The 17,462-nt window shown below is 40.8% G+C and overlaps 1 protein-coding gene across 5 annotated transcripts in view; it reads left to right on the top strand.

Moving 5' to 3' along the window:
- The window catches only part of GRB10 (growth factor receptor bound protein 10), a 144,878-nt gene that overhangs the window by 55,531 nt on the left and 71,885 nt on the right, over nt 1-17,462 (top strand). For all 5 annotated transcript variants that reach the window (XM_050970361.1, XM_050970359.1, XM_050970356.1 and 2 more), the window contains one exon: nt 5,817-5,910. Coding sequence is in view for 4 of the 5 variants with exons in the window: in XM_050970359.1 (XP_050826316.1) it covers nt 5,817-5,910 (94 nt within the window). In the remaining variant the exon portion in view is untranslated. The remainder of the gene's footprint in view (nt 1-5,816; nt 5,911-17,462) is intronic.

Below are 17,462 nucleotides of genomic sequence, written 5' to 3'. Positions count from 1 at the left end.
TGGCTTTATTTTAAGCCCTTGTTTGTACAAGCTCTCTTAGCAATGGGAATGCTAAAATTCTAGGTTCACAGTTACTCTGTTGACTTACTGAGCCTTTCACTTGGCTCTTACCTAGTCAAATGACTATAGTTAAGAGGCAGGAAACCAGGTTACAGGTCTTTAATTATGTAATATGTGGGTTGTCTGAGAATGCGCTTTAAAGTTTTTTGCCTACTGTGCAAAGCCTGTGTTTTCTTTATTTGTATGACATGTTAAACACTCTGGCAAAAAACAGTAAAACATACACACGCTGTTTGAGTAAACTTGAAATTGTTTGCAAAGCAGTGACTTTGGACAAACCCAAGAAACTTGCACTTCCCTCAGGATTCTGAATCAGAGCACATTTCCTCAATCTCTTGGGTGTCAGCTTGCTGAAAATATATTGTACCAAACAGCTGTCTGGTAGGGGACTGTGCTACTGTGTTTTTAAGAGAGGAACTTCACATGAATTACTAATCAACTTTTGGAGTTTGGATTAGAATTTGAACATTGGTCTGGATATGTCAGTTGGATTTATTCTTGTAATAGCCAGTGTGTTTTCCTTCACAGGGCTAAGAATAAAATTCAGTGTGCAGAAACTCTGGATGGCTGTGGATACCAGTAAGCTATGGAAAGTTTACTGAGATGAATAGCTGGCTACTCAGCACTTAGCATAATTGAGTCTATTATCCTCTTTGTACATTTGATGCTTGAAGTAAACCAAAGCTCCGAATTCATGGTATAAAGAATCAGCATAGCTTAAAAAGCGGTGCAGGAAGTTACTTTACATAAATGCAAACAGTCTTTTGTTTGGAAAGCAAGAATCTTATGAAGCATCCTCAGAAGAAATGCTGTCTAATCTGTTCATTGCCTAAGGAAACTCCGGGGACATGTTGGGAATGACAGTACTGAGTCAGATAAAGAAATGTTTGTCTGTGTCCTTCTTATAAGAGCAACAAGTTGTAGATACAAAGAGAGAGTGTAATTTCTCAAAGTATCCGCTTTCTGCGCCTGAAGCCTGGAGCTGTGTCCACTTTTTCACAGCCCTTGGTGTTCACTGCTTCACTGAATTTTTGTAGTTACTTTTTTGTCTGGGAACCACTTACACTTGAGCACTCTGCAATAGCTTCCTCAGTCCGTGCTAACATAAGGTACTTAATTTTGCTTTACTCAAGTTGCCTGAACGGAGTAAAGCTGTGGTGGTTCAAATAATGACTTTGCTAATTTTCTTTTTACGCTCAGCTAGTTTTAAGACCTGTACCTTGGTGTGACGAAGGAGCACCGCCAGGTTGGCAGGGAGCTCCTGTTTGGCAGGAGTGCCCTTTCTGCAAACTGAAGTATATCTGCCTTGATAGTCTCCCAAGTTGCAGTGAGACCCGTCAGCACGTCTGACTTTACTTTCTGTTGTGCTGGACGGTGTACAAACATCAGAAGTATGTCATGATCTTGATCTGTTGCTGTGGGACTGCTGGCATGAGTACGCGTGACTCTTGCTCAATTGAACCTTTTGTTCAGGGGCATGGCAGTGTGGGTTTGCAGGCAGCTACAATAAATCCAAACCCAGGGACTGTCGTCTTGGTGGTCTGGACATCCTCAGTCTGGCCATGCTCCCAGGAGCTTCCGAGAAGCTGTGCTGCCACTTGTAGCCTTTCTTCATCGTGTAAACTTGCAGAGACTACTGAAATTAGAAGAAGCTGAACCCTTCAGGGGATTTCCAGACTTCTCCAGAAAGTTGCTCTGTCTCCTCTTATTCTAGACCCCTTTTCTTCACAAGGAACAAGGGAGAAGGGAAGTATAAATGATACTTCATGATTTGTACATTCAAATCTGCCTTCTCCCTTCTCTAATCACTATTTACCTGTAAGATTACCGAGAATGACTGACTAGATAACCTTTGCTGAAAAAAACTAGAGAAGCAGCAGTAGAGTGGTAGCAGCACAGTGGTCTGTCTAATAATGCTGTCTCATACTGATAAATACTCTCCTGAGCTACACTGCAGGTGGGAACAGTGGCACTCAGAGCCAAAGAGGTGATTAAAGAGCACGTGTGCAGACAGCAGAGCTGCTGTAGTATATGTCTGGCTGATTCTCTGATTAAAAGATGAGATTTAATGTTTTCTTAGATAACTGAAATGCTTATCGTGCTAGCACAAACAGCAGCAAACATTGTATGTCATAGTTAAGGAGTGCAACTTGAAAGGTCTTGGTTATAGATTGAAAAATAAATCTAGATTGTCCTGGTTACTGATATGTAGAGATAACACTGTCTATGAGTGGACTTTGGCTCTTAAGGTGATGCAAGCACGTCACATTTTGTGTCATGCAACATAGGTTTGCAAAAGGACACTGTAATCTGACCTGTAATGATGGTGTGTTTGGCTTTATGAAACGCTAATGCTTTAAAGGACCCTGCTTCAGGTCCTTCTAGCACTCTTGCTAGTGACTTGATTAAATCATCATCCTTGGTTGCAGAGGCCGACTGACAGAGAAAACAGCACATGCAAAAAGTCAGCGAGGGCTAATGCTCAGCTAGCTTCTAAAAATACTACAATAGCTGGATGGTACAGTAAGTTAAGTAACATGCTTTAATTTCATATTGAGAGCATTTATTGGAAGAGCAGGGAGAGCTGGGGATTAAACCATGAAGCAAACAAATGACTTGCTTGGAGGCCGCTTTCAGCTGCAGCGGGGGCATGGTGACAGACCAAAGCAGGTGCCCACCTTGCTGGGGGCCACGGCCTCAGCTCTGAGCTGGGGCCCGACAGCAAGGCTGCTGGCACAGAGTAATTGTATAACTTTATTTCCTGCCCCCCTCCCCTTTCTTCTTTTACCCTTGTTCCAGCATGTGATCTCCAGTGCAGCTGGCCGGGTGCCAGTGTTTGTCTGTGCACAACGGACACAAACAGATTCTGGAGGGTCATGTGAAACTACCCCTGGCTCTTTAAACCTCACCGCCCTTACCTTTTCCCCTCCACTGCCCGCATTGCTCTAACAGGTGTGGCTTTGTTTATGCACGGCCTGTCGCTTTGCTTTAGCACCTGGGTTTTGCTGGCCCGCAGTGTCCGGAGGAAACCTTTGCCTCCCTGTTTTGCTCAAGCTGCCAGAGAAGTCTCTGGATCTTGCGGGCAGGCATTTGCACTGGGCGAAACAGGCAGGGGCATCATCTTTCTAAGGGCAGCACCAGCAGTCATTAGTCACTGTAACCTCTGCTTCTGAAAACTTTGATCTACCTTTCCATGGCTTTGGCTTAACTTTGTGAGTAAGGTCTGTGGTTCTCAGCATCTTCTGGTACAAGATGTAAGGTGATTCCAGAGAGGGCGTATCCTATTCCTGTAAATTTTTAGCAATTGCTAGTTTAAAAAAAAAAGAAAAGTATGGTTTAATTATAGAGTTACGGCCCTGGAGCCAGGTGAAACCTTGAAATAAGGTCTCTCTGTTAAGTGTTTGTGTGTTACTGCTGTGGGAAATCCAAATGTAAAATCTTGCATCTTGGCCCCATTTCACCTTTGTTACTACCTAGTATTTCGTGAATCTTGCCTTCCAGAAAGGACTTTGATATACTGGGGCAACTGAAAGCACATTTAGTTGTGTGTCAAATAGCTTATAGCTGGTTTTCTTGTTCCAACTTTTATTTCTTTTCGGATGCCCTGTTGCTCTTCCGAGCCAAGAGGCAATCTGTCACTGCATCCCTGCGTTAGACATTGTGATTTCTTCCTGGGAAGTGGAACTAATGCTGCCAAACTGCATCTTTGAGGTTTTAGCTACCCTGTAAAAATTGGTCATGTTGAATTTCATGGAGGGAAATGCACAGAGTAAAGATCTGGGCTGGGAAGGGATGTTCTCCTGAGTTATGCATGCCTGTGATGCTTACCTCTTGGTACTGAGAGCAGTCAGCTTCAGCTTTAAGTTTTGACTGAAACTTTCCTAGATAAGCATCTCCTCCCCACTGTTGTCCTTGGCACCTTGGAAAAATTACAACTGAACTTTCTGGGGAACAGATTCATAATTTTGTGTGTTGTTCCTGCAGTTGCCTTCTTATGCTGCAAGTCCCAAATTTCCTGCCTCAAATTTAAAATGGAGATGATGTGGGTCAGGTCAGTGATGGCTGTGTGGTGTCCCAAAGAAAATTAAATAAATCCAGTGAAAATGACTAGTGCTCCAGAAGTACTATTAATGTTACAGTGTGATACCCTGTGGTTGCAAGGGATTTGATGAAAACAGGAGCTTGTGAGTTGCTTGTTCCTACTAAGTGTTCAGTTAGCACCAGTGAAAGAGCTAACAAATACTGCTGTGTTTCAAGAAAGTAAGAACAAAGACAGTTGTGTTGACAGACGGTCTGATGTGGTTTGAGCTTTTTTTTTGATTCCTGAGAAGCAATAACAAAAACTCATGAAGTAAGAAAGATGTGGCGCATGAAACAACAGCTAGTATTGTGAAAATCAGGGTGAAGGATGTAAAGAGCTTAAAGGGGAGATAGTCAGTATGGAGGCAGACGTTTGAGTGGTCCCAGTTGTATCTGGCATCGATAGATGGACACCATTTGTATCTTATCATCCAGTGTTTACTCATAAAAACCTTCCTTGTCAGTTTCTGTCTTATAAATGCCTGTGGGCTTCTGAACAGATCCCTGATGGTGATGACACTTGAGAGTGCTTGAGTACTTGAATCAAAGTTCAAGCATTTGCTGAGACAGTCCCTCTGATGAAGAGATAATTTATTGCATATATTGTATAACTCTATACAGTTCTAGTCCCCAAACACTATGTCCATTATGATTTTGAGCATTAGCTTATACTTTGTCAGTGCTGGACTGAGAGCTCATGGTTGTGCGTGGTTGAATTGCCACTCACTGTGTGCTTGTTTCTGCTCTGCCTTAATTACAATGCCATTTGCCAGGAAGGTGGTTCCTGTGTTTTGACATAAAAGCAGGTCATGCCATTGTGTATTTAGCCCACACTTGGGGCGCAGTGGGATCATGTGTATAGTCATGTATATCAGAATGGCAGCTTATGCTTGGTGATATATCAATGCAGACAACTTTGCTCACTTTTCCATACCCACCCTTAACTGGTGTATACAAAGGTATGCCAGTTTTGTAAAACCATGCACCTGCTCTAAATCCCCTTCTCGTTCTTCTAAAATGTGACTTACCTTGCTTTTCCTATTTTCTTTTTTATATTTAAATTTTCCTACTTTCTCCTAGTTGTCTTCTTTGGCAATATCTGTGAGAAACTGTGGTGTTTTAGACTTAGCCAAATTCAGTTTGCGTTAAAACTCATGAAACTTGATCTTGTGAGAATTCCAGTATGAAAAAACAACAGGTTGGCATCCAGAGCCATGGATGTTTATCTAAACTGAACTTCTGATTTCTCTTGAGGCTTAGTAGTTCACTACTGAATCTGTTTCAGTCCAGTTAATTAGTTACAAAGCCCTAAGCCACAGACTTGGAATTAAAGAAAACAAAGCCCCAAGCCTCTGCATAATTTGATGCAAGAAGAAACTTTTGTTATACTAGGGAGTGCATTTACATCACTGTTTCTCTGTTTGAAACGCAGACTGGTGTACAGATGAGCCAACAGCACAGTCATTGATTCTGGATCCATGCCACACGTAGTATTAATGTGACAGCCTAGTGTCCCCCTGTGATCTGTTCCCCCACCTTCTCTGACATTGGTTTCTCCTTTCAGAGGCATGGCAGCGTTTTTTGTTTTGTATTGGTGGTTTGACTCCATGTAATGTAGCTTGCAGGGAGTACAGAATGCCTGGTTTTGATAAGATATTGTGCTCTTCTGTTTTTAGGACAATGTAGATCAGACTTCAGCTCATGGTCGGCGGGATCTGGTGGAGCCGGGTTTCCAAGAACCGTCTAACCGCATCTCCCTGAACCACCAAGGTAAGGAATAGTGCGTGGAAATCCAGGCTTCTTAGGCGAGTGCAGGCATGGTTTTGCCTCCATGGCTGTTTCTTCTCACTGGGTGAAAACGAAAATGTTCTGGATGGTTGGAGAAGGAAAGCTGAAGAAATCAGTGCTTGTCACAACTGTCCTTAGAGCTGAGTGAAGGTGACGAGGGACTTTGTATGCATCTCAAACCTTGTAGCCCAAGATAGGATTACTGTCCTGGGGGGTAGGGAAATCCTCCATTCTCACATTTTTTATGAGTGGAGAGGAGGAAAGTACTGACATTAAATTCAACATTTGTAATGTTAAGGTTGCATTAAAAAAAAATAAAAATTGACTGCCATAAGACAGGTTCTCACTCAATGTCTGCAGTAGGAGAAGAAAAAATAACCAACATGTTTACTTGCTTTCCAGGACAGAAATCAGCTACTTTGTGAAAAGATAGCCCTGAATGAGATGTTGGGATGTATGTGTAATAGTTTAGCTTCTGTAATTCAACAGGACCATTCATAAAAAGCTAAAACAAATCTTAAAACTATCTTTACTGATTTCTGTCTGTTCAGAGACCTAAAAGACAACAGTTTCTATTATTACAGAGACTGTTCAGCTCAACTTTATTGTTTTAGGTTTGAAATAATTGATAATAGTGTTCTTTTAAGCAGTGAACCTTCTTGCCCTCAGGCTTCCTGATGGTTTAATTTGAAACCAAGTCCTTGAAAGTCATCTTCAAATGTTGTTTCTTCAGTGCAACAACTAATAGTAATGCAGACAGAACAAGACTACTGAAACAAAAAAGATTACAAGCATATTACTTAAAATATTTGCCAAACATGACATGCTTAACTTTTCCATTAAAAATTCAGCTTTTTTTTTTATTTGTCAAGGGCAGCAAGACTCAAATTTCATGACTTGTAGATTATCAAGACAATTAAAGTTGCACAAACAAGTCCCAGAGTGTAATGAGGATTGTATTTTAACTTACTCCCCTTTGCATGCTCCAGGTATTCTGGTGTTTTCTAATGCTTTGTTTTCAATTGAAGATAGAAGGCAACAGGTTGCAATGTAACCCAGTCTAAAACTTACAGTAGTAGAGGCAGTGTGTAGTGGCATGTTTGCTTGCACAGAACACATTTTAGAAGTTCAATTTTTCATGAGTTTTAGAATTAAAAATGTTTATTATATTATTTTCACCTATGTCAAGATATCCAAGCTGTGGAACAGATCTATACATGTGACTTCTGAAGCTATTTGTAAATATCCGCCTTTAATCAAGGAGTTTTGGAGGGTGGTGGGGATCACATCCTGTGTGGTCCGGGTTCATGGGTTACAATGCATGTGTCTGCTGCTTTTGAAGTCTGAACATTTATAGAAGAAATAGGTAATGCTCTGTTTGGATGGCAGAACGCCAGCTTTGCAGCCTGACATTTTCCCACTTCCTTTTCAGATCCTTCTTTTCCTCTATCAATATTGTACTGCAAAAGGATTCATAGTGTCGCCTGACATGTGGCTCTTTCTCAGCCACTTTGAGACAAATGTTCAAATTAATTTAGGAAACAGCTGTCTTTAAAAAAAATGGTTTGCATATGGGGTACTGGCAGTTCAATGCCTGTTGGTCAAGCAAGACCCATTGATTGTTTTTCCCCAGTACTTTTTGAAGTAAAGATTGCTTATGTATCCACAATTTGTTTGGGAATTTTCCTTCTGTATCAGCTGACTGACAGCAATCAAATCCACTGTTTCTAATATCTTTCTACTTTTGTTGCTTCAGTAAGTACATAGTACAGTATCAATCTTGATGCTGTTATGTCAGTGGTCTGGATTAAGAACTGAAACCTAAATGCTCAACGGTGGCCTTTAATGCTGAGCTGGGCTGTAGGAGTTCTGCCTTTTTGCCATGTTGGAGGGAAGCAAGGTCCCTGCTGCTTTGGTACCCTCTGGGAAATGGAAGTGGCTCTAAATGTGATGTTACATCACGTCTTGAGTGTTTGCTCTGCCCAAGTAGGAGCATCTACGCTCTTTTCATAGCATATGAAATAAATATTCTTGTCCAAGAACTTGAATGTACAAGGATTTTTAGAGCTGGCATATATTCTAGAATTCCAGATTAATGAATAGAAAAATACAACATGAAGAGCTTCAGCCCAGGGAGTTGTGACATAGTCTGAACTAGCTCCCAATACAGTCATATTAATCACATAGTAAATAGGAAGATTAGATTTTTACGTTCTGTGGCTACTATTTGCTTTGGTTTTTGTTATTCTTATACTAAACTTTGTTATCCATTACATTCTCTTAAAGCCTGGCTGGCACTGACACTGGTTTAAAGCTTAAAAGAGTAAACCTGTATCCAGAAGCAACTTGCAGAACCACTGCAAATTAATGTTTGGTGGTATGCCTTGATTATGTTGATGATAAAGATATTTGGAACAGACTATGGCAATTTTTTGCTTCCAGTTATAGGCAACATTACTTTCTGACTTAACCACTGCCTATTAGGAGATCTAAAGCTTTCTGTGATTGGCATGAGCAGAAATTGGGAAGGGATTAGAGTTGGCTAAAATAATTCCTGTTTAGGTGTTCTCTGCCTTTTTCTCTTTAGTGTATTGTGCGTTAAACACTGCAGCTGAACTTTGAGCAGCCGTAGTAGTTACATTATTTTATTTGTGCACTTGCAATTCACACTTGACCACATTGCTCAGTGAGCACAGCAGATTTGCCAGTTTCTGTTGAACATTAACTTGTGGTCCTTTGCTTTTCACTGGAAGAGCTTTCGGTACAAGCACCTGCAGTTCTGAACCAAGACTGCTTTCCACAGCCTATAAAAATGGTGATTAGCTTCTTCCCAGGCATCTGAATCCCTTTAACACAAACTGGAAAAAGAGCATTCAAGTGGAGACTGAGATAGCCCTGCCAACTGTCCCCAGTGAATAAGCCCTTTCTTGTGAAGGGTATTTCAAGTACGTGTTTCCTGCTGAATCACTGTTTTTACACAAGCAGATGCTTTATAACTCTTCAGCTTCTTCTTTCAAAAGAATGTCTTGTAAAGCTTGGGGAGCAGAAGATAGTTCTGTAAAGTGAGGAGCCTTTAGAGTAGGAAGGCTTCATGTGAAACTAATGTGCAGAGGGAATAGTATTTTTTCCTAGAAATAGTTAATAACTGCTTTTGTGTAGGCATGCTAATAAACTTGCTTACTTTAACAAATAAGTATTTTATATCTAAGCCATTATTTAGTCTATCACTTTTCAATGATTCTGCAAATTGGGCAAGTTTTGTTAAGGTACTAAATGCAAAGAGTGTGAGCTATGTCTTTCCTATATTCCCCACAGGATACTTCATAAATCAAATGTAATAGAAAAGAACAATCTGTCTTGCTGAGCCATACTAGTATCTACTAATGTAAAGGAACAGATATGCTTCATAAACCTATTAAAAGTTAGAGAAAGATAAAACCAGCCAGCCAGGATTTGGCATTTAATAACCAGCAAGTCTAAGTATTTCTGGAACAGTCCTTCCAGAAGCTGTAGTAAAGGCCTCTAGGCTTGAAGAAGGAAAATGTGTCTAAACTATGTGGCTTTTTTGAAGAGAAAAAGGTAGGAGGTGAAGATACAAGCAAAACAATTATTTTCCATCTTCAAAAACAGCAAGAGGAAGTGAGAGCATGCTTAGGAGGCAATTGTCAGGTATTGTTATTTTCAAAACTTTTTCCTTCTCACTTTGCAAAAGATTCAGCAGTCACAAATGTTTAAAATTTTGCCATGACAAGTTTTCTGCCGTGTGTAGCCTACAATACTTGTACTCTGTGCAGTAGTGAGAGGCAGAGCTGGAGACCCACAGTAGTGGTTTTACTTCCAGTCCTTCCATTCACTCAGGGATGCCATTTAGAGGCCTTCCATAGAGGTGATAGGCTCCCGCATTTGTTCTCCTTTGTCCCTTCCTGAAGGGTGCTTCTGGTTCTCCTCTCTCCCTCAAGTACCCTGGCAGTACAGTCTCTGTTCCCCTTGGCTGCTCTGTGCTGCTGCTGTGTGATGACACCAAATTTAACCCTGAATGTGTCTCAGTAGCAAGACAAAGCTATTGTGTAGATTTCCCTGTGCTACTGTGGAAGAGCTTTGCTATATGAATTGTGATGGCAAAATGCACAATCTACAGAAAACTCTAAGCCCAACAGAATTTGTTGACTCTTGGACTTCAGGGGTTTTAACCTGCCCGCCATGCCACTGCTGTTTCTCTTCTTCCTCCATACTTCTGGTGTTTTCTTTGTTGATGCATATTTTGGAGCTCATTTTTTCCATTTGTTTTTCTAGCAGGCAGCAAATACTGCCAACTTAAGTCCCAGATGTGAAGCTTATGGGCAATGCTTTTTATTGGTACTTGACATGTACTTTTTGAGATTGCATAGCCACTTCCTATTCAGAATTTTAAAGCCAGGCATAAATAAGGTACATTCTGTCACCTTGCCTTTTAGTAGAATATTAGACTTGCAGTGCTGACACTTTCTGTGTGTATGTACTCATGGGATGATTGTCAGTTTCTGTACAAATGTGTTTTGCCATGGGTCTGTGATGAAAGATTGATCTTCCTTTTATTAGTGTATTCACACAAAGTCTTTCTTTCCCAAGGTGCTCTCAGCTATTGCTGGACTTGATGCTTTTTCTTGCTGCAGTTTGCAGACAGAGCTGAGCTGAACCTCATGATACCTCTGGCTACACAGCCAGGTGGCTCCAGCAGCAGAAGGGAAATGGTGATAAGGTTGTTTTAGCCAACAGCTGTCCTTTCTCAAAAGCCCTTGGTCTTTCTTGGTTGGTGATGGTAGGAAGTCTTGCTGGTAGTGAGACAATGAATATGCTTTAGTTGTGGATTGGCTGGGCACTAGATTTCCTGCCTGTATGTACAGACCATTTGGCTCCCAGTGAAACCGGAGGGATCCAGGGCATCTGCCAAAACTTGCATCATACTACAGTCGACTCTTGAGGTGGATGCTGTCCTGTACCTTCCTGGCTAGTCATTACTATATTAATTTTTAGAGAGACAGTAAATGTCACCATGGTGGAAACTTCCCTTCAAGCACACTGGAACAGTCCTGTGTCCAAAAACTATAAGGCTGCGTAAATACAGGCAGACCTTTGAATGAGCAGGGGTGTCGGTGAAGTATTACAATGCCTAAGAATTAGCCCAGAGAAATAATAATGTGTAGCACTCTTTTTCTCCACCACTGTTGTTATTACTTGCTTTTAATATATTTTCTTCTGTATTTGCCTCAGGATAGACATGGGAGGTTGAGGCGATGTTGTTATTCATTCTGTAGCTAAGGAGGAGTGTGTTTAGTAACAGTCGGTGCTGCTTCTGAAATGCTTCAGTTGTGGGATCTGACTGGGATGAGTTGGTTATCTGGTGTGTCAGAACTAGCCCAAGTTTTTTGCAGAATCCAGCTGGTACTGAATTGAAAGTGTAGAATGAAAAACAAACATTGTTTGTATTTCGGAGACAATACTGCCAGACATTCATGAATTCTTGTGCTTTGTATAAATGTTGTTGTCATTGTCCAGCCTTAGAAAAAAACCACCATTAGTGCCAAAATGATTTACACTGACTAATCTTACTCGGAGAGCGGAGGCTCTGCTTCCTGCCTAGCTCATTACAGTACCTTTGTCTTCTTTTGGAGAATGCCTCCATTTATATTTGGTGATGAATCTTGTTAGCACGGCTACTAGGAGGGCACCCATAATAGCTGTGTAGAAGTTTAACTTCCCTCATTAGATTAGTTTCCAAACCCTTGGGCTGACAGAACTCTGAAAAAAAAAATATGAAAAGAGAAGACAGTAGATTGGTGTTTAGTACAGATTGTTTCAGAGATCTGCAGCGAGCTGCAGGAGACACATGAACTGATCGAGTTTAGCTGCAAGACTGTACATAATGTAATGAAGATAGAGTGAAAAGAGTGAAATGAAAAGAAACAGACCAAAAGATATTTAAACTGTAGCATATTCAAAGAAAATTAATTGTAGGCAACTGATGGATTTTGCTTCATTTTTATTGTATTTTTTTGTTTTATTTTTTGTGTAATAACTTTTTAGTATCAGCTCGCAAATAATCCCTTTTGGACATATTTAAAATTAATTGTGTTCCTCTAAAGCCACATTAGATGAATAAAAAGAATATTGTAATATCTCATAGTTGACAAGCAAGGTATTTTCAGCCTGTTTACAATCTCAGGATTCAGTGTGTCAATCTGTTGAATTTCTCTGGCAAGACAGGATTCAGTGAATTCAATGCAGGGAAGGAGCCCACTGTCTTGTTTGTATAGGGTGTGCCTTGGGGCCTTTGTTCGTTGGATGTTTACAAGGTGAGATGTAGAAAAACTTTAGACTTTTAAGTAAGCCTAAACCAAGAAGTACTACAATATTAAAAATTATTTAAGCATTTTTAATTATTTTTTTTCTGTAGCCTATGGAAGAATGGTAAAGTTATTACCAGGTTTGCAACGACCTTCTTGCTATGATGGAGGAAGATGGTTGTTGGGGCAGAGTGTTGCATTGGAAGAGCAAGTGGAGCTGGACTGGGAAAGTGGGTTCCTTGCTCAAGATAGACCATGGGATGCACCATACTCAGCCTTCAGGGACTTGAAGCTGTGTGGATGTATGACATCTGAAATAGTAGTTTGGGATTTTTTTTTTTTATACTGCAGATAGGTGTTCCTCCAGCTTCTCTTTCAAGATTTGTATCTGTTGTTACCATGGCACAGAAGGGTGTAAATTCGAATAGTGTTAATTCAGGGTAATTAGAGGCTCCTCTCTTGTTATTGCTAAATTTTTGTCTAAGGCTTTGGGAGGAGAAGGTGTAAATTGGGCATCTGAGTGGTGAGCTTCTCTTGCTTCTTTACAGATTTGTCTCAGAAAGAGGGCATTTACTTCCCTCACCCCTTGTGTTACCTCCTTGAAAACAAGTTAGCTTAGTACTAGCATGAGTGTACAGCGGTGACTCTTTAAGAAACTCACCACAAATCAAATAGAGAGAGACACTGCAAAATCAATTGTAAAATCAAATATCCTTTTGAATTCTCTTTTGTCTTTAATATTAAGATATATGCATTTCCTGCTGCCACAGAAGAAGTGCAAATCAGCTGTTCTTTTTGCATCCTTTGGCTGGGTAGTGCAAGAGGCAGCATGGGACACCCTGTCTCTTTGTTGGTGGGTGTGCACTCGGGGCTCTCTGGTGGAAGCTTCCTCCCTGTGCTGCAGCTATTGTGCAAACACGGTTCAGGGGAGCAGCACGATTTGGGGGTGTCCTGGTTCAGGGCAAATTTGGGAGAGAACCTCCGAAGGGGGTTCCTCTGGAAAGCAGATTCAATCGGCCTCTCCCCCAACCAGTTCGGGAAAAATCCTTTGAGAAAAAGTGGGAAAAAACTGTTTGTTTCACAGGCAAAGCATTCACCAGCACAAAAACAAAACAACAACAAAAAAATTGAACAATACTGGACAATAAAACCCCTTGCTGCTCCAAAAGAGATGACAAACTGAGACAGTGCCCTCCCCGGGCTGCAGCTGAGCTCACTCAGTCTCTGATCAGCCCCTCCGGCGCTGGCAGTGCCGCGGCCCAGGCCCGGCCCGGTGGGCCTCAGCTGCGAGCTCCGGGTGCTCCTCTGGTGTTCAGTCCTCAGCAGGTTAAACAGGTCCAAAGGAAAGCAAGAAACCACAGACCAGGGCAAGTCTTTGTCTCAGCTAGATAAAACTAACTAAAAGCCAAAGAGAGCTCTGTCCTGCTGTCTGTCCATCCCCAGACAACAGTCCAGGAGCAGGAATGTGGAGGAGTGAGTGCAGTGTCTGAAAACAAGCTTCACACTTCTCTCCCCGCTTTGCTGTAGGAACCAGTCTTAAAGTGCAAAACTTTTATCCAGCATAAACAGATCAGACGATTGGGATACAAGGATCATAAGGCCACCCCTGGAGAGGGGGCTCTTGGTGCGGGGCTGGACTGCCAGGGGTGGGTGCCTAAACCCACTGCTCTGTTGGCAGTCTGCAGGAGGCCAGTGTTCACATCAGGGATTTGCTCATGCCTGGCAGCTCCCCCAGCCGTGTGCCAGCTCCGTGAGGTGATGCCACCGGCGGCACAGACACTTCCTGTGCCAGTGCCACCACTCCAGAGGTGTTGGGTCACCCGGCCCCTCGCTGAGCAGGCGCCTGTGTGCGGGCAGCCTGCTGCCACAGCCTGGCTGGTGACTCCTTGGGACGGAGAGCGCCTTGAACGGGCTGAGAGGGCTCCTGGAGGGGAGCACTGCAAACCCTTCATGGGGGTGATGTTGTTCCAGGCATTCCCTTTCTCGGGCTTGAGCTCACGGGTCTGATGCATCTGTTTGAAATGGTGTGCCTGGGGAAATTCAGATATCCGAGGGAAACCAGTCGTTTGGTATCTACCTCGTGATGAGGTGTTTCTCCCAGGTATCAGAGCTGAGCTCATTTCTTGTGTTTATCTCACGTCTTTCATGAGGGAATAAAAGTCTGTTATCCTATGGGTGGTGCACTCACTCCTCTGTAAGTGTATTTGCTTAGCAAATGGCACCATTCTATTGCTAAAGCAGTTAAATTTGATAGATTTCACTATTTTAAAATAATTTTATATAGTTATTTAAATATACCCACTACTGTCCAACAGGTATTGGGTACTTCTGGTCTCAGGTCTTCCTCTGACTACTGGGCAGCATTTTTCTTCCATTTGAGTTAGTGGTGCAAAATTTGGCTTAGTGATCTGAAATATCCTCTTTTAATTTAATGAATGAAAGTTAACTGTAAAATCATGGGATGACCTCTTATGTTCTCTAGCAAAACTATTGCCTTTATGTTTTCTTTTATGATCTAACTAAATTTCTACTGTCAACATGTTAGAGCAAAAGGATGGAAATTAGTAGTATCAACACAGGCTCTTTTGATAGCTTCTGGATGACATTTTTAACATGGCTGAGTTGAATTCTTGCCTGTGTTACTACACCCTCTTCCTTCATGTTCTTGGATTTTGCATATTCCCTGTTAGGGGGAATGTTTTAAGTGTATTTAGCTTTATGTAAGACGCTTTTGAACCTTTTAGTGAAGGTGTTGTAGCCAAATGTCAAAACATGGCTGTGGGCACTTACAATAGTCTCAGTACTAATGAGCTTTCCAGCTAAGAAAGTTGATTTATTACATAGTCTGGCTTTTAATCATGCTATAGCAATGACAGTTGTTCAGTAAAAACAGTGTCTCTGCAACATCAGAATATTAACTTTGAATTCTGACACCATAACCAAAATCAAACTCTAAGTTTAAAAGGCAGTTTGATATATGAAGGGGAAGAATATATTTAGAGATGGAAACAATCCATATTCACTGCAGCTATACCGTTGTGTATTTTGAAAATAATCTTTTAAGAAGTATCTCTAATTTTTGAGATAAAACTAACAATGTCACTATGCAAGGTCAGCTTTAATGGAAAAAGATCTGACTTTTAGTATCTGATTACATGGAAAGCTCTAGGGTTTTAATCTGGTTTCATGACTCTGTGTTCAAATCTGAAATAAATCTATTCTGCTTATTCAGACTTTTAAGAGTATCATCTGTCAGAAACTGATTGCCATTTATATGCAGCACATGGAATGTTTGAAATCACTGTGACTGTTGAGGGGAGGCTATTTTTTTTATAAATCCCTCTGCTTTGGTAAAAGCAGACAGATTTCTCAAGAGAACAGTGTTAACTGTGCCTCTGTGCTTTCTGAAGATGATGGGGGAAAATGGATCCCATTTTCTATGAAACTGATTTCCAAGAGTGTGGTAGCAGTGGTGTGGTCAGGTAGGGGCAGATGGAGTGTCAGAAACTGCTCCCTGAGTTGATATGGGTTAGACTTCATCTTTCCAAAATACAAAGATGTTGTTATAAACAGCCTTACTTCACCTGAACACATAACAATTTTGAAATCAGATTTTTTTTCTTTTTTCAAAATTTCAAAATGAAATCCATTTAACCAGATAAAGTCCTGATTTGCTCCTATCCCTGTTAAAAGCACACTGTACTGATTTTTCTTCTGTTTCTGACCACCCATGCACCTTTGATCTTTCTTGTGATGTAGGTGATTTTTAACAGCTGACACAGTGCAGCCCTCTTGTCTGCAAGCAATTCTGAGAGATGTGTCTCTGAGTTTTGGATTTTTGGTTTTCCTTGACCTTCAAAGTTATATTTTTGGTCTCTGTCAAAGTAGTGAGAGGGTGGAGAACAGGCAGTACAGCTCTTAGTTTCCTTCCATTGTTTGTCCTAATAAGTGTCCTAACCTTTGGTTTCTGTCTCTTCTTTCCCATGACTCAGGAGAAGAAAAGTATAAGTTAATTTGCTTTTTTATGAGCTTATCTTTAAAGCAGAGCTTTTATCATCTTAGCAATTAATACAGAAATTCACTTTGCTTCTCTTTTAAAAAAATAAAAATTGTTAAATAAAAAAACAACCCAGCAATGTCTAGCTCTGTAACATTTTTAGGGGTGAGAAATAGAACGAGGGTGAAGTAAGATTTGTTTGCAATAGTGAAATGGGGCGTATTTCTGATACTGCAGTTCTCCTGCAAGCTTTTGGTGCTCCTAAAAGCCTCTGGTGCCTTAGGATTCCTTCATTCAACTACTTTGTGCTCCTCCTTTTCACTTGTTAGTTGGTCTTAATTAGAGGAAGAATTATAAATGCTAAACAAAAGTTGTCCTTGTGCCTAAAAATTAAATGGATTTTAAAAGTTGGCTGACAGTATTATAATAAATTTAGGTTAAGCAGTCTGAACAAGTATAGAATTTGTGTAAGTTTTTAATATCTTGTTCTGCACATTAAAACTTTTTCCTGGAGCTTAAGTACTAGAAAAATGGGATTGTCACACAAAGACATAACACATTGTACAGCTGAGAGGAAAAAGCCCAGTTCAAGTTATAGCTTAAATATGATCTTCCTTAAAAATGTCATTTCTAATCTGTATATAAAATAAAGACTGGTTCTGCCAGATGACTGGGAAGTCGAGGACTGCAGATTTTAAGATTTTTCTAGCATAGGAACGTATCTCTTCTAGTTGAGACAAACAAATTACACTGGAATGCACTCATGGTCTATATCAGTAAGTATACCTTAACTCACGTCAAAAAGAGCATAAACTGTGGTGTATAAAAAAAAAAGATGTAACTAAAAATACTTGGCTAATAAATTTTTTTGGTTTTGGGTGAATGTGAAAGTAGGCTTCCTTAGTGGCAGAGTTATGTTTATTTAAGTATCAACATTATTTTCTCTGTTCAAAAAATTATTTAAGATTCATGAATGAAGTGAGACTTCAGATGTACCAAGAAGACTGTAAAATGGTACAGGCTTTGATTACAGGAGCTTTCTGGTTCTTTGTGTAAGCCCTGCATCTCTGCAGAGTGTCCTGCCTGTATTTACAGCGAGTCCTTGCTGAAAGAATGTGATTGACCATGGGCTGGCTAGCAGCTTTATAGGTAGCAGGGTCCTTGTTGGGAGCATGGTCATTTCTCACTCATTTTGGAAGTTGCATGGAGTAACA

This window comes from Serinus canaria, chromosome 2, assembly GCF_022539315.1.
Source record: "Serinus canaria isolate serCan28SL12 chromosome 2, serCan2020, whole genome shotgun sequence".
Classification (NCBI taxonomy): domain Eukaryota; kingdom Metazoa; phylum Chordata; class Aves; order Passeriformes; family Fringillidae; genus Serinus; species Serinus canaria.
Note: the sequence above shows the minus strand (reverse complement) of the source record. Positions and strands in the feature narration are given on the sequence as shown.